Source organism: Corylus avellana, chromosome ca1, assembly GCF_901000735.1.
Source record: "Corylus avellana chromosome ca1, CavTom2PMs-1.0".
In the NCBI taxonomy this organism is placed as follows: Eukaryota; Viridiplantae; Streptophyta; class Magnoliopsida; order Fagales; family Betulaceae; genus Corylus; species Corylus avellana.
Window position 1 is genome coordinate 9,740,371 of NC_081541.1, and position 18,761 is coordinate 9,759,131.

General features: G+C 37.9%; 5 protein-coding genes and 2 non-coding genes across 9 annotated transcripts; 5 read left to right on the forward strand and 2 right to left on the reverse strand.

Moving 5' to 3' along the window:
• Positions 1-865: 865 nt before the first annotated feature.
• LOC132166944 (uncharacterized) lies at positions 866-5,668 on the reverse strand. 3 transcript variants are annotated; one of them, XM_059577808.1, is made up of 4 exons: positions 5,589-5,668; positions 5,363-5,493; positions 2,732-3,198; positions 866-2,156 (listed from the first exon to the last, which is right to left on the reverse strand). In XM_059577808.1, the coding sequence occupies exons 2-4, from the start codon at positions 5,434-5,436 to the stop codon at positions 970-972; spliced, it is 1,728 nt and encodes a 575-aa protein (XP_059433791.1). In that variant the 5' UTR covers positions 5,437-5,493; positions 5,589-5,668; the 3' UTR covers positions 866-969. The 3 variants fall into 3 exon arrangements, with proteins under 3 accessions (XP_059433791.1, XP_059433793.1, XP_059433792.1); XM_059577810.1 differs by lacking the exon at positions 5,589-5,668 and having other exon boundaries at positions 2,732-2,980; positions 3,047-3,198; positions 5,363-5,562; XM_059577809.1 differs by lacking the exon at positions 5,589-5,668 and having other exon boundaries at positions 866-2,150; positions 5,363-5,562.
• A 928-nt stretch (positions 5,669-6,596) lies between these two features.
• On the forward strand, positions 6,597-6,667 carry TRNAG-GCC (transfer RNA glycine (anticodon GCC)). The gene has a single exon. It is a non-coding gene; the product is annotated as a tRNA-Gly (tRNA).
• A 5-nt stretch (positions 6,668-6,672) lies between these two features.
• Positions 6,673-6,759, forward strand: LOC132168341 (small nucleolar RNA snoR114). The gene has a single exon (XR_009438855.1). It is a non-coding gene; the product is annotated as a small nucleolar RNA snoR114 (small nucleolar RNA).
• Positions 6,760-7,755: 996 nt separating this feature from the next.
• Positions 7,756-9,630, reverse strand: LOC132167814 (uncharacterized). The gene is made up of 3 exons (XM_059578843.1): positions 9,243-9,630; positions 9,059-9,153; positions 7,756-7,875 (listed from the first exon to the last, which is right to left on the reverse strand). Exons 1-3 carry the CDS (start codon positions 9,451-9,453, stop codon positions 7,798-7,800), a joined length of 384 nt encoding a protein of 127 aa, XP_059434826.1. The 5' UTR covers positions 9,454-9,630; the 3' UTR covers positions 7,756-7,797.
• Positions 9,631-10,699: 1,069 nt separating this feature from the next.
• LOC132190880 (pentatricopeptide repeat-containing protein At4g14850) lies at positions 10,700-13,224 on the forward strand. The gene is made up of 2 exons (XM_059605910.1): positions 10,700-12,385; positions 12,665-13,224. The coding sequence occupies exons 1-2, from the start codon at positions 10,797-10,799 to the stop codon at positions 13,128-13,130; spliced, it is 2,055 nt and encodes a 684-aa protein (XP_059461893.1). The 5' UTR covers positions 10,700-10,796; the 3' UTR covers positions 13,131-13,224.
• Positions 13,225-13,665: 441 nt separating this feature from the next.
• Positions 13,666-15,320, forward strand: LOC132162994 (glyoxylase I 4). Its single transcript, XM_059573201.1, has 4 exons — positions 13,666-13,857; positions 13,959-14,189; positions 14,851-14,926; positions 15,034-15,320. The coding sequence occupies exons 1-4, from the start codon at positions 13,768-13,770 to the stop codon at positions 15,072-15,074; spliced, it is 438 nt and encodes a 145-aa protein (XP_059429184.1). The 5' UTR covers positions 13,666-13,767; the 3' UTR covers positions 15,075-15,320.
• A 1,556-nt stretch (positions 15,321-16,876) lies between these two features.
• LOC132191245 (late embryogenesis abundant protein D-34-like) lies at positions 16,877-18,045 on the forward strand. The gene is made up of 3 exons (XM_059606187.1): positions 16,877-17,270; positions 17,358-17,645; positions 17,741-18,045. The coding sequence occupies exons 1-3, from the start codon at positions 16,944-16,946 to the stop codon at positions 17,903-17,905; spliced, it is 780 nt and encodes a 259-aa protein (XP_059462170.1). The 5' UTR covers positions 16,877-16,943; the 3' UTR covers positions 17,906-18,045.
• Positions 18,046-18,761: the final 716 nt, after the last annotated feature.

An 18,761-nucleotide genomic window follows, 5' to 3' on the forward strand; every position in this document is an offset into this window, starting at 1 on the left:
TAACATAAGGGAAAAAAATCCTAAACAATACTTGAGGAAAGTATCAATACTAAGAGAAGAGGGATTAGTCATCCCACACTTCACCGGGAAAAGCTGGACTTGTTCTGCAACCACCAGGTCACATCCTCTCTCCTTATCCACTCCCTCATTTCCTCATTTCTTATATGTCTAATGTACATAATTTGGGAAATTCTTTGATAAGTATTCAAAGCATTTCATTCAAAATGACTGAAGCTCATAACAATCGTATCTGAGATTAACAATACCAGTCCAAGAGAGATGCTCTAGGCACAGGAGAACAAAGAAAAAACAGAACAAAACAAAAAGGTCAAAATGTTGCATGTGGTTAATTTTCTTCCTTAAAAGACCAAAGCAATAGACACAAGGATAAAAATTGTCACACAAACCAAAACTGGCAAAGGAAGAAAAACTATGACCAAAACATGCTTGAAAACCTAGAAGCCACGTTGATGGGTATATATGCAGTGGATCAAAGGACAAACAGATGGGGATTGGGCATAATACATGCAGATGCAGGGGAAGTACTTTGAGAAACAGAGAGAGAGAGAGAGAGAGAGCGCTGGTGGGTTGGGTTGGTGGTGCTCATCGCCCCCTTATTAACAACTCCGGCCTGAACCAAAAAGGCCCCAACAATGTGGTCGGGTGATTGTTCCCTGCTGTTGATGTTTGCAGTTCAATACAGGTCGGCTCAGTTGCCTTGACAAGTCAATCAGCACCTTCTGCGTTTGTGGCCCAACAAAGTAAATTCTATACAAAAAACAAGCAACCAATTTGTAGAGCTAATAGGATACACTAATATCATCATTCATTCAATTCAACGCAATGAAATTCAATGATTGCCGTGGATAAAGCTATGGAGTCATTATAAATCCTACATTACTTGGTAAAAGCCATAGAAGCTTAAGTACATCAGCTGCAGAACACGCACATGGTCTTAAAACAGATCATTCAAAACGAAAACCCTTTGAGAATGGCAAATTTAGCAAGAATTCCGGCCGCACGGCAGGCTGCATTTATCTTCTTCAGCTCCCATTCTGGCTTTTCAGAGTAAGCAAGCTGCATTTCACCTGCAAATGTTTGAATTGAATTGGCCTTCATCTTCTGAGAAGAGGCCAACTTGACCTTTTCCTTCTTCTTAGTCTCAATGGTGCTAGAGAGCGCAGCTCGGCGGGATTCAAGTTGGGCAATTTGATCATCAATTTCTTCTACAGCTGTTGAACTGGAATCTATCTCTCTCTGGAGTTGGCCTGCTTTATCCTTCAATTCCCTGTACTCATTCTTGAGAGGAGTAACCTTGGCCTTCTTCGCCTCGAGGTCTGCAAAGAACTTGTCAGCCTGCTCTATGACTCCCTTAGTCTCCAGAAAGGCCTCACTGATCAACGGAATTTCTTCTATCAACTTTAACGTAATAAGTTGATCAACATTGAGGCTGGGATCTTTCCGAAGCGTAGAAGCTAGAATTGTAAGTTCACTAAGGTTTCCGGAGGAGACCAATGAAGGGAAATCCATATTGAGAAGAGAAGAAAGCTTCCTCCGAGATTCAGCCATTTCATGTTGATCAACAGCAAGGTAATTAATGGTCGAAGTATGTAATGATAAAGCTTCATGAGGAGGTGGAGCAAGAATGTGCTCAAGAGAATCGAGATAGTTATCAAAATCCTCTGCAATAGCATCAGCTGGAGATTCCTGAGGGTTTTTCATATGAAGTCCTCTGATTGCTGTTGATGAATGGCACGTAGGAAGAAAACTGTGGTCAGGAGAAATGTCATTTTGCTGAGAAACTTGAACTTGACTGCCCTTAGAATCAGAAATGCCTTTCAGATCCTTGTCCGTTGATTCACTTGACACTGTATCTTCATCCAAGGAACATAAGTCAATCACTCCATCCATATCTTTGTAGGATGAGACAGCTGCAAAGTGATCATTTCTGCCATTTGCAACTGCAGTGGAGAATGCGGCTGCAGCTTTAGCAGATTGTCGAGTTAATCGTTTTGATTTGACTGGAAATGTGCATGTTTTCCGGTTTCTTTTCCTTTGTATCTGAGGAGGTGTTTCATCCATACCTTCATTTTCAACTTCTACTCTCTCTACTTGTGAAGGTTCCTCAGGGGGGAGAGGGGAAGATTTTACTGCAACTAAATATATTTTAGTTAAAAACACTTCAAATTGATCACTTGAAGCAAATGTTAGGAAAAAAAAAAAATGAAAGAAGTAGGGGGGTGATCTGGAAATGTTTGAGAAACTCCATAAAAACATGTCAAAAACATTTTTAGACTTTGTCAATGAGAATTGCACCTCCTTCACTTTGTAAGAACTAGGTGGAGAGTGAGGCCATGGATTCAAGACCCATAGGATACATGTGTAATAAATCTTCAGACTTTAGGGAAACCTTAGGATCAATCATCAATGTACTTGGGGAAAGTGTAGAATATTGTTTCATCTCAAGTTTCATTTTGACTTCTATTTACTTCCCCAACACATTTTTCTTGGGCTGCACATCCTGCTTGTTTATTTTATTTATTATACTCATACATGATATTTTTGACAGCATGAGACCAACAACTCAACTCACCCAAGCCTGACTTTGCACTACTAGGGTCAGCTAATTCCATGAGATTACAAATTTTAGAACCAAAACCTGGTTTCATTCCGAGGTGAAAGAAGGGGGTTATAGGGGAAGAAAGAGTATAGTGTCGAATGTTAATCTGACCTTTTGTCCAGAAATTGTTTGTTGAGGGGACATTCCAAATGAAAGAGGCAAAAAATGCATCAATATCTGCAGCTGGAAATTCTGATTTTATATAGCGTTCAACTGAAATCTTGCTGAGAAACCTCTGCCTCCTACCAGGGTGCTTCTGCAGTCTTCTTGGAGGATACAGGTATCTATCCAAGTAGTAGCCACCATTGCCTATCCTTCGACTCACACCCCAACTCCAGTTATCACCAGGATTTGGCCAATCTATTGGAGCATATGGCAAACCTTCACCAACATTAAAAGGCGGAACTGGCCTAAGAAGAAACTTACCCTTCTTTCTAGCAGGAGTGCAACAACTGCTTTCATTATTCTCCTTTGTCATAGGCGTGCATGCGCAATCATTACCCTCATTGGGAGTACCCTTCTCCAAAGTGATCGAGGCTGGTGCACCGTAGCAACTACCTGCATTGTGATCATTTTCGCTGCCAAGTAATTTTGATTAGTGACAAATGCAATGCGTTCATGACCATTACATAAAAGGTTTGAAGTATACAACACCTACTGCTTTGTCATTTACATAAACAGTTTTACAAGTTATGCAAAATCATTTGAAAATACTTGAAATGCAATAAAGTCCCTTTTTATTATCCACACATTCAGAATTAAGGATTCTCAAATTCATATAAGTTTTTTTTTGGTATAAGTTCATATTCATCTTAACTAGTGTAATCTGAGTATTTGCTCAGACAAGTTCTACAAGGTTTTCTCCCTATGCTATTACTGGAACCATTTAGAAGACATAACATAACCCTTTGATCAATCAACTTCATCCCAAGGGTTCAAGATTTACTATTTCATGTTAAATCTGAAATGGATTATTGGGGATGTTTTGCATATTCGAGTATATAAGAACTTTGCAAACAGTGATTCACTAACCAAATGTGGTGAAACATCAAAATGTCAGAAGTGTAGCTCAATGGATCCCATAGAAACTATGTATGCTGATCTCCCTTATGGAAATATAACTCTAAAATTGTTTAAGCCTTTAAGGCATGCATTTCCAACAACATTATAAATTTTTAACAGTAAAACTGTAGTATTTTATATACCTCAGTCAAATTAATATTCAAACTCTCTTACAAAATAAATATGGGACAAAAATTTCTTCCAAACTAGTCTGGAGGAAATATCCTCAAACTCATTTAAAATAGTGCCATGTGTCTATAAACATTTAAAAAAGACACATTAAATTCTTAACATCATTAATAGCATTTTACAAACTTAGACTAAATTTAATGTGTCTTTTAAATGTTTATAGACACATGATACTATTTTAAATGGGTTAGGAGATATTTTCTCTAGACTGGTTTGAAGGAAATTTATATCCATAAATATGGTATTCGTTACAATTAGTGAATCATTTATGCATGAGATTTTTTGGTTTAACTACAGTGAAAGGATTCCAAAATCAAGAATACACTTTTCTACATTTTGTTGAAGATGCTCTTTGTATAATCAAGCAGCAGCATAAATACAAATGTTATTTATTTTTTATTTTTGAATAAAATCTGACCAATCTTCATTGATAAAAGTCAAAAACAGAGCAGTGTGCTCTGTGGGTACAATCAAAGCAGAGCATTCTGCTCTGTGGTTACAGTCAGAGCAGTGTGCTCTGACATAATACAAATGTTATTATGTCTTAATTAATGATTTTAGAATTTAATAAACGATCAAACAAAGAAATGTACCTCAAAATTTCCACTTTATATTTTGATCATTCAAAGACATCAAAATTATTAGAAATTATCACAGAAAGACAATTAAATGTGCTCAGAATACAGAAAAAGGTCATACCCCACCCCATGTTCCAAATCTTTTTCTAGCTAATCCTGTAGTGCAAATTACAAATTTTTTTTCTTTTTTTAAGACCCAGGATAGATTTATACTTCTTGTTTGAACTTTTTTTTTCAGCTTGAAAATAGGCAAATCACTCTTACTTTAAAATTTACCTTATTTACACGAATCTTTTTGCTAGAGTCAAACCATGGAATTATTAAAATCATCTCTTGTCATCTTCAAATGGAACAAAGCATTATCGTTTAGAGCTTGAGAACCCTGTCCACCGGTCTAACTATATATCCACGTCCTAATATGGATCAACCGTTATAACAGTACCGTGAACTATTATTCGAACAGTAAGAGTCTGCAAGTGGAAAATAATACGTCCAAAAACTTAGAAAACATGAGAAAAACACACTCTATAAAAGCTTCCAGAAACCTAGCGGAGCCATTTCCTCACCCAACCATCTTGTAGATCAATCATTGTTAATTTGTTAGGTATAAAAATGGGTGTGAAAGTTGACAACTTTAAGGTTTTTGAGGTAAAGTAATGGTTTTTATGATCCAAACAGAGTTAAAGGCTCGTAAAGTTTGCAACTTTATAACACTTGGGAGATGAGTAGGAGGTAAATGATTGGACCAAGACGGAGAAAACCTTGAAACCTTGAAATGGTACCATTCGAAAAGCAAATATGAAAAAATTATAAAAAGTAATACAACTTTTTTCATTTTTTTTTTCACTTCACTAAACAGAAAAAAGAAACAAAAAAGAGTTAAAACTTAAAAGAGTGCAAGTAGCAGCCTTACCAGAGAGGTTGGCCATCGCCGGGTTCAACTTCAGAGGAAGTGCAGAGCGACATTAGCGTAGTGGAGAGCGACATTAGCGTTTTAAATGGCGGTTATCCCACCCAGATACTAAAATACGATCCTTTCACCACCTAAACGAAAAACCCAAATGCCAAAATAATTTAAAGGCAGTGTAGAAGTAATATCAGAGCCATGGAATCCACAAAACCCAAAAGACAAAGAGTACCAGCTCTGCAAAGGGAGGAGAGGAGAGAGCAATGGCAGACACCCAACGCCAATGGCATGACACGCAATTGGCAGCAACAGCTGCACAAACCATGTGATATATATGTAACAGTAAACCATGTGATATATATGTAACAGTCTTCCTTCTTTTGACTGGTCTGCTGTTTTGTCTTTTGGGTCCAACTGGTGTATTCCTTCACTGCTGTATATTGTAATGTTTTACTCCTTTTCTTTCACCTGGCTTTGTTGTTGAAGTTTTTCTTATTCATTTTGTTTTTTCTTTATCAAAACAAAAATACTAACAAACCATTTAGTACATAAAATGCTCATCAAATACTTAGATTATTTTCAGAATATTTTTTATAAACCAAAAATAAAAAACACCATCTAAAACATATTTAACAAACAAAACCTCTCTATCTTGGATTTGGATTTCCTTCCCATTACAGTACAGGCCACTTGTATTTTGGGGGTCATATTGGGTGATAGGCAAATTTTGTTGGTGGATTTATACTTTAGATAATGATATTTTACCATATCGGTATTCTTCATTAGCATCCTATAATTTCAATTATTAAATACTAAAGTGCAATTATAATTAAGAACTTTATAAAGTAACATTTTTACTAAATCATGAGCGAATAAAATGTCACTTATTTAAATTGAAAATATTTAGAATATTACAGTTTTTACTGTAATTTTCTCAACAAATTAACTTGTCAATTCCAAATTAATAAAATGATTTAGAGTGTATAGTTGACAAGCCAGTCACTAATTAATTAAATTGTATACATTACTTTTTTAAAAAAAATTATTTCATCAATTATGGACTATCAAATCAATTTATGAATATTATAATACTTAGCTTCACTCTATCTTTTTATTTGAGTATGATATGTTTTAAAATCGTTAATTTGATAGGTACCATGGAAGTGAGATTATATTTGGGGAATTTTAGATTTTTTATAAACGGATGTTATATAAATATATCAGCTACATCACTAAACCAGCACCAGTGGTCTAGTGGTAGAATAGTACCCTGCCACGGTACAGACCCGGGTTCGATTCCCGGCTGGTGCAAAGTGGAGCTGTGATGAATACTGCGCAACCTGTGATGGTTGGGTCCATCACCATCGTCTGATCTTCAGATGAAAACACGCGCATCTGAGCTCTCTTTTTTGCAAGCCCTCCCATCAAAAGACTAGTGTGTGCGCATATAGACCCAAATGTTGTCCTCCAACCAATAAGAATATCTCTCTTTTACCAAGTCAATTACTGCAGCTTTTTTTTTTTTTTTTTCACTCAAATTGGGGAAAAGGTTTACATTGGGATATGATGGGAACAAAAAAATCAAGAGGATGAAGGTCTACAACAAATCCAAACAGAAATACAATGCCAAAATTAACAACCATAAAGATAGAACATGAATCAACTCTATTAGGAATAATCCAACTCTATTGGCCGACTAAATACATCATGAGCATCAAAACCAATACTAGCCCACCAGAAAAATAATGGAACACAACTCCCAACACTCCTAGGTCAAGTTGAAATAAAAGACCTAATTCAGTTATGACCTCACTTCTCAGCCTATAAGTAGGCCCTTAAACCAGTTTACAAACCCTAGACTCAATTACTGTGCATTGGACATACTCTCTCTCAAATACTGACTTAGGCATTAGAATGAGATTCGCCGACAAGTTATCTCTTAATTAATTATTGTCTTGCAAGAACGCGAAGATCGTAGATCAATGACACTTAAAAAAAGTGTAGTTCACACCAATCGAAAACTGTTAGACCAAAAAATATTCGAACAAACTCAAATCCTGTTCAACAATTTATTCTATTCATAAGGATCTTATTTGGAAGCATGTGGGTATTGCTGAAGTACAAAGAGTTAAATTTGAATGATTTTTTCAAGCAAACTTTTGAAGTTGCAATTGGGCATCATCTCACATGTGAATTGAACTTGTGTCTTGTATGTGCTACAGTGTTCAAATTTGAAGCAATTCTTGATCAGGTACTGATTAGCAACTTGCGAATCATGCAGTTCATTCTTAAAGTAGTAGGAATTGAATCTGAACATTTTCTTATTTCCAAATTTGTATTATTTGAAAAAATCTACACATTGTATTTTGGAATGCAAGCCAAAACAGCTTTCATCTCTATTTTATTATCTTACATGATATCAAGTCTTTCTTCTTCCTGATTCAATGTTGGGTTCCCTTTAGATGACTAATGATTTCCATGCGGTAATCTTCATGCATAATCATCAACTGCTCTGCCACCTGCTTAATTAGCAAGAATTCAATAGCATATATGGACAACAAATTCAAGCAGAAATACCTAAATATGAATCAAATAAAATATATATTAAAGTAATATAATACAAATTAAGAGACTATGTAGTTCTAAGAAAGAGAAGAAGTGGAGTCTGTGGAGGATGAGGAAGAGGAAGTAAAAGTTTAAAACAGATATAAGAGGAACATGATTTATCAAATATACCGAGTCGACTGTAAGCTTTAGTCCTCTGTAATATATGTATATTTTAGGCTCTTACCTTCTTCCAGCAAAGAAAATGAATAAAGTGAGAGTAGGAAGAGAAAAAATTAAAAAAGATAGGGAAGAGCCGAACTACAGAAGAGTTAAAGAAGCATTGATGAAGAAAATGTGAAAACGTGTCATGTCATATTTTTAAGATCAGAAAGACTAGGTGTTAAAATGCTCACAAGTGGTAAGGAATTACAATGCTTCAGGAAGGATTAGGAATGCTGCTCTTAAAGGAAAATTTTTGACTTCAGGTGGTAAGGAATTACAATGCTTCAGGAAGGATTAGGAATGCTGCTCTTAAAGGAAAATTTTTGACTTCAGGTAATTCTACAGTAAACAACATACTATAGTAGACCTCAAGCTTCGAATAATTTTTGTCTAAAGTTTCCGTGATTTTCGGATCATGTTCCCTCATATTTTCAAACCGACACGACTTTTTTGACGTTCAAGTTAATTTTGAAGCTTATTTTCAAACTTCCTATTCATCTAACAACTTAGAAATCCATGCGTGGGCGGCCAAATTAGATTGACATGCGAAGGCGTACTACATGCGCTCATTTGTTTTCAAGAATGTATCCTATAAATTTATGTTCTAAAGGTCAAGAAAAAGAAAAAGAAAAAGAGAGATAGATAGTCCTGTTATGTTCTAAAAATAAAAATTTGATAAGCATTTCGAGACATGATATATATGTGACTTCTTTTCGAGGCTTTCGAGATATACACATCAGATGCTCTCACTAAAAAAGAGAGAGATATTTAGCCAGAGAAACGCTCAATATATAATTACAATTTGATGGCAATGTCACTTCCAATTACTAATCCACCATAAATATCCAAATTAACGATACCAAACTACAGGGGTTATGATGTGCCCGATAAAGGGAACATGCAATTAAGCATGCATGATGATACATGCATTACCTCTTCAATGCTACCATCCTCGATCTCCGTGTTGAAAGAGAATAGCATGCTCTCATGCAGCAAGTTCTCTAAATCTTCCACACAAAGCGGCCGCGCTGCAAATTAAGCCAAAGATCACGTTTATATTACTTACTGTAACATGGATGATTGAATATATATGAGCGCAAAAGATATATATATAGACCTTTGGATTGCGAGAACCAGGAGGAGATGTCGGTGGCTAGCTGGTGGGATTTCTGGAGGGAGTCGTGGCCACCCCACTGGTTCTGGACTGCCATTTGGAGGCCGTTCCATCGGGAGAGAAGGAAGGATATCTCCTCCCCGAGAGATGAGATTGCCTCCGAACCCTTCTGACGAGTAGTATTACCAACGCGGTTTCCAGTGATGGAATCCATCTCGGAAATCTTTGGCTCCTGAAATCCTCCGGTAACCCTTTGCACCGCTCTGGCCTCGGCGTCTCCTCTCCTCCTCCTCCAGGGTCCAGAGAGGGAGAGAGAGAGAGAGGTGGATTTTGAGGATGTCAGGGAGAGAAATTGGGATCGGGTGAGAGAGTCTCGGGGGAGGTTAGAGAACTATTTCATGCCCCCCCGGCCCCCTGACACATATTTCCTGGTCCTTATTACATATGGAGGCAACTATGAGTCTCCCACACGTGAGTTTCGGACATGTGTTGCTATTCAAAACGACACTATTCTTGATTTCAGACCCTATGTTTAGAGTCTTTCACTAAATGAATAGTAACTTTTCTTTCAAATGAATAGTAACTTTCTTTTAGGCATTAAGAGTCATTATTCACATGTCGTTTTTTTTAGTGCCTACAAACATTAATATGTCATATCATACATCTTCTATTTCATTAAATTTACTTATTATTATTAGCTTAAAGTTTTGGAATAAGTGGTGATTTAACATCGTATAAGAGCTAAAGGTCTTGAGTTTGAACATTAACTCTATCATTTACCCAAATTTCAATAAAATATTTCATGTTCACGTGAATAAAAATATTAAAATATTTTATTAAATGATTAAAATTATCTATTGCTATCGCTTAAGCTTGTTTTAAAAATAAGTGGGTGTAGAAAGGCCGATTCAGATCACATGCAATTCTTAGAATATTGCATGGGATGTAATACCTTTTGTTTGTTTGTTTTTTTTTTTATTATGTTTATTTTAAAGGAATGATCCAAATTATTGAGAAGAAAAAACAAACATAAATATTTTGGCCCCTTGAACTAACAAGTACAATACTTAGATATATCAAACTATTATTTTATTGCATTTAAGCCTCTTGTTAAAATCGGTCTGTTCAGGATTGCTTTCCCTCACTTTAATGGGAGTTTGAAATACCTTTATTTTTTAAAAAAATAAATAAAAAAGAGAGAAGGCCACCCAAAATAATGGCTTGGCCACCACATTTCCACCCTTTTTTTTATTTTATTATTATTATTTTTTTAAAGAAAGTATTTTTTATTGATTAATAAATATAAGAGGTAAATTTTATTTTTCAATCGTCAAAACCACCGTTTCATCGTGTTTTGGCCAGGAATAGTTGGGCGCCAGCCACCAAGGCAAAAGAGAGGAAAATGTATTGACCATGCAGTACCTATATATTGCGTTAATTTCATCTAAATCCCTAGAGAAGCTTTTATCCTTGTGTAAATAGACTATAGTGCGTTACATCTTCATGCCTCTTCAGCAACTTTGCCAACACCACCAACCATGACGATAGTTGCCAACCATGCCCTTCCTCACCCCCAACTCCCTCGCCGCACTGCTCGAATCAGCGGTCTCCACGCGCTCCGCTCTCCTCGGCCGCGCCGCCCATGCCCAAATCATCAAAACCCTCGACAACCCTCTCTCTTCCTTCCTCTCCAACCACCTGGTCAACATGTATTCCAAACTCGACCTCCCCGGCTCGGCCCAATTCGTCCTCTCGCTCACCCCGTCCCGCACCGTCGTCACCTGGACCGCCCTCATTGCCGGCTTTGTCCAAAACGGCCATTTTGTCTCTGCTCTTCTCCAGTTCTCCGACATGCTCCGTGAGTGTATTCGGCCCAATGACTTCACCTTCCCTTGCGCATTCAAGGCCTCGGCTTCGCTTCGCATGCCCGTTATGGGAAAACAGGTTCATGGGCTTGCGGTTAAGGACGGCCAGATACGTGATGTCTTTGTGGGGTGTAGTGCTTTTGATATGTACTCTAAAACAGGGCTGCGAGATGAGGCCCGGAAGCTGTTTGAAGAAATGCCCGAAAGAAACATTGTGACATGGAATGCGTATATTTCAAATGCGGTGCTTGATGGGCGACCGCGAAATGCAGTTGATTCGTTTATTGAGTTTCTGCGGGTGGGTGGGGAGCCAGATTCGATAACGTTCTGTGCATTTCTTAATGCGTGTTCTGATGCTTCGTATTTGGAGCCTGGGAGACAATTGCATGGGCTTGTAATTCGAAGTGGTTTTGAGGCAGATGTGTCGGTCTCGAATGGGTTTATTGATTTCTATGGGAAGTGTAGGGAGATTGGCTCATCTGAGATGGTTTTTTATAAAATGGGTCAGCGGAACGATGTTTCTTGGTGTTCTATGGTGACTGCACATGTACAAAATGATGAGGAGGAGAAGGCTTGTATGGTCTTCTTGCAATCTAGGGAAGAAGGCATTGAGCCGACAGATTTTATTGTTTCAAGTGTTCTGAGTGCTTGTGCTGCGTTTTCAGGACTTGAATTAGGTAGGTCAGTTCATGCTCTTGCTGTAAAGGCATGCGTGGAGGGGAATATCTTTGTTGGGAGTGCAATAGTTGACATGTATGGTAAGTGTGGAAATATAAATGATGCGAAGCAAGCCTTTCATGAGATGCCTAAGAGGAACTTAATCACTTGGAATGCGATGTTAGGTGGGTATGCGCACCAAGGGCATGCAGACATGGCTTTGGCATTGTTGGAGGAGATGACATTTGGTAGCAATGAGGTGGTGCCAAATTATGTGACTTTAGTTTGTGTATTATCGGCTTGTAGCAGGGCAGGGGCAGTGAAAATGGGCATGGAGATTTTTGAGTCAATGAGAGTGAAATATGGGATTGAACCAGGGGTAGAGCATTATGCGTGTGTAGTGGACTTGTTAGGGCGAGCTGGGATGGTAGAGCGTGCGTATGAGTTCATAAAGAAACTGCCAATTCCTCCAACAACATCAATTTGGGGGGCTCTTTTAGGGGCTTGTAGAGTATATGGGAAGCCAGAACTGGGGAAGATTGCTGCTGATAACTTATTTGAACTCGATCCAAAAGACTCTGGCAATCATGTGGTGCTTTCAAATATGTTTGCAGCTGCTGGCATGTAATAACATTTTTTTTAAAAAAAAACATAGCTAATCATGTCTTTTCATACTTACATTTTCAAGAAGTTCCCCAAGTTGGATTCATCAAATTCACTTCTATGAATTCCTTGGGCAATGTACAGCTACAACTAAATGGCAATGCATTGGTTTTATAATTTCATCATACTAATAATAAGATTGAACTAGCAACTAGAGAGACATTGTTTTGCTTTTGCTTCTGCATGCATGTGTTTGTGTGTATGTTTTCTTACTTTCTTGTTTTTCCTCCAATTTGGCAGGTGGGAAGAAGCCACTATTGTGAGAAAGGAGATGAAGGATGTCGGTATCAAAAAGGGTGCAGGCTGCAGTTGGATATCTGTAAAGAATTCAGTCCACGTCTTCCAAGCAAAGGATAGTTCCCATGAGAGGAACTCAGAGATTCAGGCAATGCTAGCTAAGCTAAGGAGGGAGATGAAAGAAGCTGGCTATGTACCTGATACCAAATTCGCTCTCCATGATTTAGAAGAGGAAGAGAAAATATCAGAAGTTTGGTACCACAGCGAGAAGATTGCCCTTGCCTATGGCCTCATAACTATCCCTCCTGGATTGCCTATAAGGATCATAAAAAATCTTAGGATTTGTGGAGACTGCCATAGTGCCATCAAGTTTATCTCAGGCATTGTTGGTAGAGAAATTGTTGTAAGAGATAACAGTCGGTTTCATCGCTTTAAGGATGGTCAGTGCTCTTGTAGAGATTATTGGTGATGACTCAACATTCTTAACGATTTCTCATGGTACAGAGCCTTCTAACAAAAAATATTGTAATTCTTTTTATAAAAGACGTATCTTTTATATTTTAGTTAAATTATTGGAGGACAAGAAATGATGTGGGTTGATGGATACTGACATAACAATTTAGCTTAGTAATACGAAGTGAGATGGAAGTATAGTATATAACAATATTCGTTAATGAAAAATGTTGGACACTATACCCAAGTAGCCTATTATTAGCCTTTGATTTTTTTTTAACGAATACTGTTACATTAGTATAGTGAAATATGATAAGATAAGGTGCATTTTAGAATTACCGATTAATTTATGAGATACTTGCATTTTAGAATTTCTGATTAATTTATGAGATACGTGTTGATTGACACTTGCATTTCAAAGCTCACCTACCTAGGTGCACAACTCAGGAGTAAATAAAACTGTAGTTTGCATTGTAGAGAATGAGCAGCTTGGACCGCTTGGTAGCAGTCGCAAAATCTTGGCTTGCCACAACTCTTTGACTACGACCCCAGCCAATGAAACCTGAAGCTAATCTGTTCTCAAGGCCTCTATATAAAATTCCCATTTGCAGAGCCAAGTGGTGGAAGCAGCGAAACAAATAGCAGAGCAGAAAATGGCAGCATCAGTGGCCAAAGGAGTGTCCCTCAACCACATATCCAGAGAATCCTCGGACATCAGGCGTCTCGCCAACTTCTACAAAGAGGTCCTCCGCCGTAACTCGTAACCCAAAAACCTTTTTCTTTTTTTTTATTTTATTTTTTAATTTTTTTCTGAAACCTTTGTTTCATTCGTCGGATTGTGCAGATTTTTGGGTTTGATGAGATAGAGAGCCCCGAATTCGGGGAGTTTAAGGTCATATGGTTGAATCTGGCTTCAGCTTTCCAACTCCATCTCATAGAGAGGAACCCCAGCACGAAGCTTCCCGAAGGTCCCTGGAGCGCCACGGCACCCGTCGCTGACCCCAGTCATCTCCCCAGAGGTCACCATATCTGCTTCTCCGTCTCCAATTTCGACTCTTTTGTGCGAAATCTTCAGGTACCCACCTTTCTCTTAATTTCTTCTTATACCCCTTTTGTTTAATTCATTTCAATTTGATTAAATTCAAGAAAAATAAGATTACAAGTGTGTGGGGAGCATTTGTTAATGGCTAAGACCGATGTTGATGCTGCAAACAAAAAGGAGAGGTTGAGAAACCTGACCAACTGTGTGTTTGGAGAGTTGGGAAGGTGGTCAAGATAATTGTATAGATTGCAAATGCCTTCATTTCTGGGAAGCTAAAAGCAAAAATGTGTCATGGGACACCAATCATATTGCTAAGTTTATGGCCTATTATGGTGAGAGTGTGAATAGGGTATAAATCTGTTCTTTGATTGAGCCTTCTTTGGGACCTTAGGAAATGTGTGTTGGACATGTTAGTACCTTTGCTTCACTGTCAAAAAACTCAAAACCTATTTTTTCCCAAAATCATTGAGAGAGAGAGAGAGAGAGAGAGAGAGAGATGTTAGTACTTTTTGGTTCTGCTTTAGATTTTGCATATGGTTGAAAATGAACAATGGCTGGAAATGCTGGAAAATTTAGCTAATGTTTTGGGAGATGTCTGCCACCTCTATTAATTAACGATTAGACACGAATGGCATGTTTGTTTATTGTATGATTGTGGTAGGTATTACTGGCTAAATGTAAGTTGGGTTCGCAGGAAAAAGGTATTCAGATTTTTGAGAGGTCTCTTCCTAATCGGAAGGTTAAGCAAATCTTCTTCTTTGATCCCGATGGTAAGCTCTTATAACAACAGTCTGCTCATCGATCCCTATCATACAACATAATTACATATCAAAAATTTTGAATTATAAAAAAATGAATGTATTTGGAAAATGTGCAGGGAATGGATTGGAGGTTGCAAGTCTGGCTCCAAAGGAATAAATATGCTGCAAAGGACAATAAGCTATGATATTGGATATGTGCCTCTATTAATTTCCTTACCTTTTTCTAGCATGGCCAATATCAAGTACCTGAATCCTGATCATGTGTTATTGAAATGCTGTAATAATCATAATATGCTGCAGTCATGGAACATGTTATCCATTGGATTTCTGACCAAAAAATAAATAGTAAAGCTTTGCATGGGAATGGAATTTTGTCAAGGAATTCCATTTTCTTGGACAGATATCCATTCTGTGAGGAAAATGGTAGTGAATCTAGTGACAGTAATACGCACTCGTCCTTTTAAATGAGCAATGAATGCATCAGGCGCAGGTGATAGTAACAGGATACTTTCCATTTCCTTTGAAATGGAGAGGATCCTATTCCCCTTTACATAGAATGCAAACCGATGAGATCCAAGTATATGTATAGTTCAATCAATGAGCAGCTGCATGCGACTATTGCTAGTACCCTTCTATCCCTCAAATCTTTCGAAGGGAAAAGAAAAAGAAAATTGAGAAGGCGACTCCCATTTCAATCTTGACGGGCGTTTGGATATGGTAATCTTTTAGGATTTTTTGGAATCTTAAAGATTACTTCTCCCTTTATATTGCAAGTAATAAGATTTTTTTTTTTTTTTTTTTTTTTTTTTTGACATGTCCATACATGAGGGAGGACAAGAGATTCGAACTAATGACCTCCGCTTTATAAAGCGTGATCACCAACCAATTGAGCTACCCTTCAGAGTCTAGACTTGTTTTATAGTAAAAACATGAAAATTATATGGATGATATAGATAAACTTCTTGTTAATAGGTCACAATTCTCCCTTTATATTGTAAGTAACAAGATTAAATTCACGTTCTAGACTTGTTTCTTGTTTCATAGTAAAAATATGAAAATTGTATGGCTGATATAAGGCAAAATGCATAATTAGGATATTTTAAGAAGAATAAATAATTTCAAGATGCATAAGAATAAATCAAACAAGAAATCTATTTTTTTTAAAAAAATTCTATCAGATTCCAACCAGTCTTATCATGTGGATAGTCACATTTCTCGGAATTCAGATTTAGGCATCACATTTCCAAGAATGTAGATGAGATGCAAGGGGTGAATATTAAATCAAATGACAATTTTTAATTAACTACTATAGAGATAAGGATTCGGCATACATGTTGGTATTAAATTAACAGCATGTATGTTGTAGTTTAATCAATGGTCAAGATTGAATCTCTCAAAATTTTTCTTCATTTTCTCTCTTCTATTAAAAGATTCTAAAAATATGTCTATTTTAAAATTCAATCTTAACCGTTGATTAAATTACAACATATTTATTTTAATAGCAGCATATAAGCTGGATCCCCTAAAGAGGAGGGAATAAATATTTGAGCATTTGAGTAGATCCAGCTTACATGCTGTTATTTTTAATAACAACATGCGGTTAGAAGAGAGAAAATAAAGAAAGATTTTGAGATATTCAATCTTAATCATTGATTAAACTACAATATTATTTTAATAATAGCATGTAAGCCGGGTCTTTTAAGTATTCCAAATGGAAAAAGAAAGACAACCGAAAAATTAAAATAAAAAACAGAGAGAAGTGATTGACTCAGCGGAGAGGAGAGCTAAGAAGTTGCCACGTGTATTGCAAGAGTAGGGCTAATCTAATCCGTCCCACCACGGCTATCCAGCTGCCATTTGTACCGCTGTACACCAACTCTGTCGTACTCCTTCAATTGCCACGTCTCCAAAATGCCACGTTGCAACTCCCTTCCAAACTTCCATAATCTCTACATATATCTTTTCTTAATGTCCCCAAGTTACCACCAACTCGCAGACTTTTCCAAGTTCTTGAAGATCATCCAAGATGAGCAAGGAACAGCCACGGAGGCCTCTAGATGAGACGGAAGAACCCATCAACTACGGCGACGTTTTCAACGTCTCAGGCGAGCTCTCGTCCAAGCCCATTGCACCGCAGGACGCCGCCATGATGCAGACCGCTGAGAACATGGTGCTCGGACAGACCCAGAAGGGCGGACCGGCCGCTGTCATGCAAGCCGCCGCGACTCGAAACGAGAGAGCCGGTCTTGTCGGTCACCGCGAGTTTAGTGACGTCGCCGGAGACCAAGGCGTCAATGTTACACAGATCGATTCCCCTGGCAGACGCACAATCACCGAATCAGTTGCTGGACAAGTAAAATTTTTTAGATAAATATATTGAAGTTAAACCACCGTGTTTTACGCGCGTGTATATAATGTATTAATGTATTATTTTGGGTAGGTTGTTAGGAGGTATGTGCAACCAGCACCGGTGGAACAAACGGCGGTTGAGGTTATCCAACAGAGCGCAATAACTATAGGGGAAGCACTGGAAGCCAGTGCACAGTCAGCAGGAAACAAGGCGGTGGATCAGAGTGACGCGTCGGCAATTCAAGCTGCAGAGATAAGAGCAACGGGTACTAATGCCATTACCCCTGGTGGGCTCGCCGCCACGGCTCAGTCGGCAGCGACTTACAATGCCCGATTTGATCGGGATGAAGATAAGATTAAGCTCCGCGATGTTTTGACGGTAAACCTATAAGCTGTCTATACTTTTGCTCCACACACACATATATATATATATATACTGAATTAATTTGTGAGTGGACGTTGGAAATATGGCAGGGAGCAACGACGAAGTTGCCGGCGGACAAGGCAGCGACTCGGCAGGATGCGGAAGGAGTGGTGAACGCCGAGCTAAGGAACAATCCGATTCAGGCGACTCATCCGGGCGGAGTGGCGGCGTCGGTGTCGGCAGCTGCTAGGCTCAACGAGAACGTAAATGTTTGATCAGGTTGAAATTTAGGCCCCCCGGAGTGTTATTTCCAATACTTGGACAATAAAAGTTGCAGTGAAATCCCGTGTGTATGCAGTTAACTATTATGGTTCTGTAATTATGGTGTTCAATGTATGTGTTTCTTTGACATTAATATCGGTGTTATCTTCTGAAGTGCCTGATGTGTTATGGAAATTATATATGTTCCAACACTTAAACGTATGATAAAAAAGTAAAAAAGACGATTACGATTGACCCAACCCGTGGCAAAGCACATGCTGTTCGTTTTCAATTTTTGCTTTCATACCACTTTACTTTTCAACGGTTTGAAATTAGCGTAAATGAATGCGGTGTTTTCACGTAAAGCAGATATCTTAAGATAATGCCATCTATTTTCGAAGCGCGCGCTTATCTTTATCTTTTGGTTTGTGTTTAGGGTTTTACTTGAAGGAGGATATTATTGAATTCTTTCTTCCTTGAGATTCTCTACTAGTACCATCATGAGGAAGGATGGACGGTATCTTACTACTTTCAATAAAAGTAACATATCATCAAAAAATATCATGGAAAAATCAAAAAATATCAGAGTCTACTGGTACTATCAGGAAGGATGGACGGTCAAATCTTACTACTTTCAATTAAAGTAAAACATATCATCTAAAACTATCATGGAAAGATCTTACTTTTACGACTTTCAATAAAACTACTTGGATCTTATGAAAAAGAAAATTATCCTTTGAGGCTGCCATCATTCGAAGGCAACACTAGCCTCCTTCACGTGAGAAAAGTACGAACTGTTGGCTTAGAGATGTAGAAGTGTGAGAACTGCGAGTACAAGAAGTAAATGTGTTTTCAATGAGCCCAAATTGC

What these genes read in the sequence shown, in the direction of transcription:
- LOC132166944 (XM_059577808.1), bottom strand. Translation starts at nt 5,436, where the DNA reads ATGTCGCTCTCCACTACGCTAATGTCGCTCTGCACTTCCTCTGAAGTT. An exon ending in GGCGATGGCCAACCTCTCTG is followed by an intron (nt 3,199 to 5,362) that starts GTAAGGCTGCTA and finishes ATTACTTGGCAG; the next exon opens with CGAAAATGATCACAATGCAG. An exon ending in AAACAATTTCTGGACAAAAG is followed by an intron (nt 2,157 to 2,731) that starts GTCAGATTAACA and finishes AAATATATTTAG; the next exon opens with TTGCAGTAAAATCTTCCCCT.
- LOC132167814 (XM_059578843.1), bottom strand. Translation starts at nt 9,453, where the DNA reads ATGGATTCCATCACTGGAAACCGCGTTGGTAATACTACTCGTCAGAAG. An exon ending in CTGGTTCTCGCAATCCAAAG is followed by an intron (nt 9,154 to 9,242) that starts GTCTATATATAT and finishes CTTAATTTGCAG; the next exon opens with CGCGGCCGCTTTGTGTGGAA. An exon ending in AGGATGGTAGCATTGAAGAG is followed by an intron (nt 7,876 to 9,058) that starts GTAATGCATGTA and finishes CTAATTAAGCAG; the next exon opens with GTGGCAGAGCAGTTGATGAT.
- LOC132190880 (XM_059605910.1), top strand. Translation starts at nt 10,797, where the DNA reads ATGCCCTTCCTCACCCCCAACTCCCTCGCCGCACTGCTCGAATCAGCG. An exon ending in ATGTTTGCAGCTGCTGGCAT is followed by an intron (nt 12,386 to 12,664) that starts GTAATAACATTT and finishes CCAATTTGGCAG; the next exon opens with GTGGGAAGAAGCCACTATTG.
- LOC132162994 (XM_059573201.1), top strand. Translation starts at nt 13,768, where the DNA reads ATGGCAGCATCAGTGGCCAAAGGAGTGTCCCTCAACCACATATCCAGA. An exon ending in CTTTTGTGCGAAATCTTCAG is followed by an intron (nt 14,190 to 14,850) that starts GTACCCACCTTT and finishes TTGGGTTCGCAG; the next exon opens with GAAAAAGGTATTCAGATTTT. An exon ending in CTTCTTCTTTGATCCCGATG is followed by an intron (nt 14,927 to 15,033) that starts GTAAGCTCTTAT and finishes GAAAATGTGCAG; the next exon opens with GGAATGGATTGGAGGTTGCA.
- LOC132191245 (XM_059606187.1), top strand. Translation starts at nt 16,944, where the DNA reads ATGAGCAAGGAACAGCCACGGAGGCCTCTAGATGAGACGGAAGAACCC. An exon ending in CCGAATCAGTTGCTGGACAA is followed by an intron (nt 17,271 to 17,357) that starts GTAAAATTTTTT and finishes TATTTTGGGTAG; the next exon opens with GTTGTTAGGAGGTATGTGCA. An exon ending in AGCTCCGCGATGTTTTGACG is followed by an intron (nt 17,646 to 17,740) that starts GTAAACCTATAA and finishes GAAATATGGCAG; the next exon opens with GGAGCAACGACGAAGTTGCC.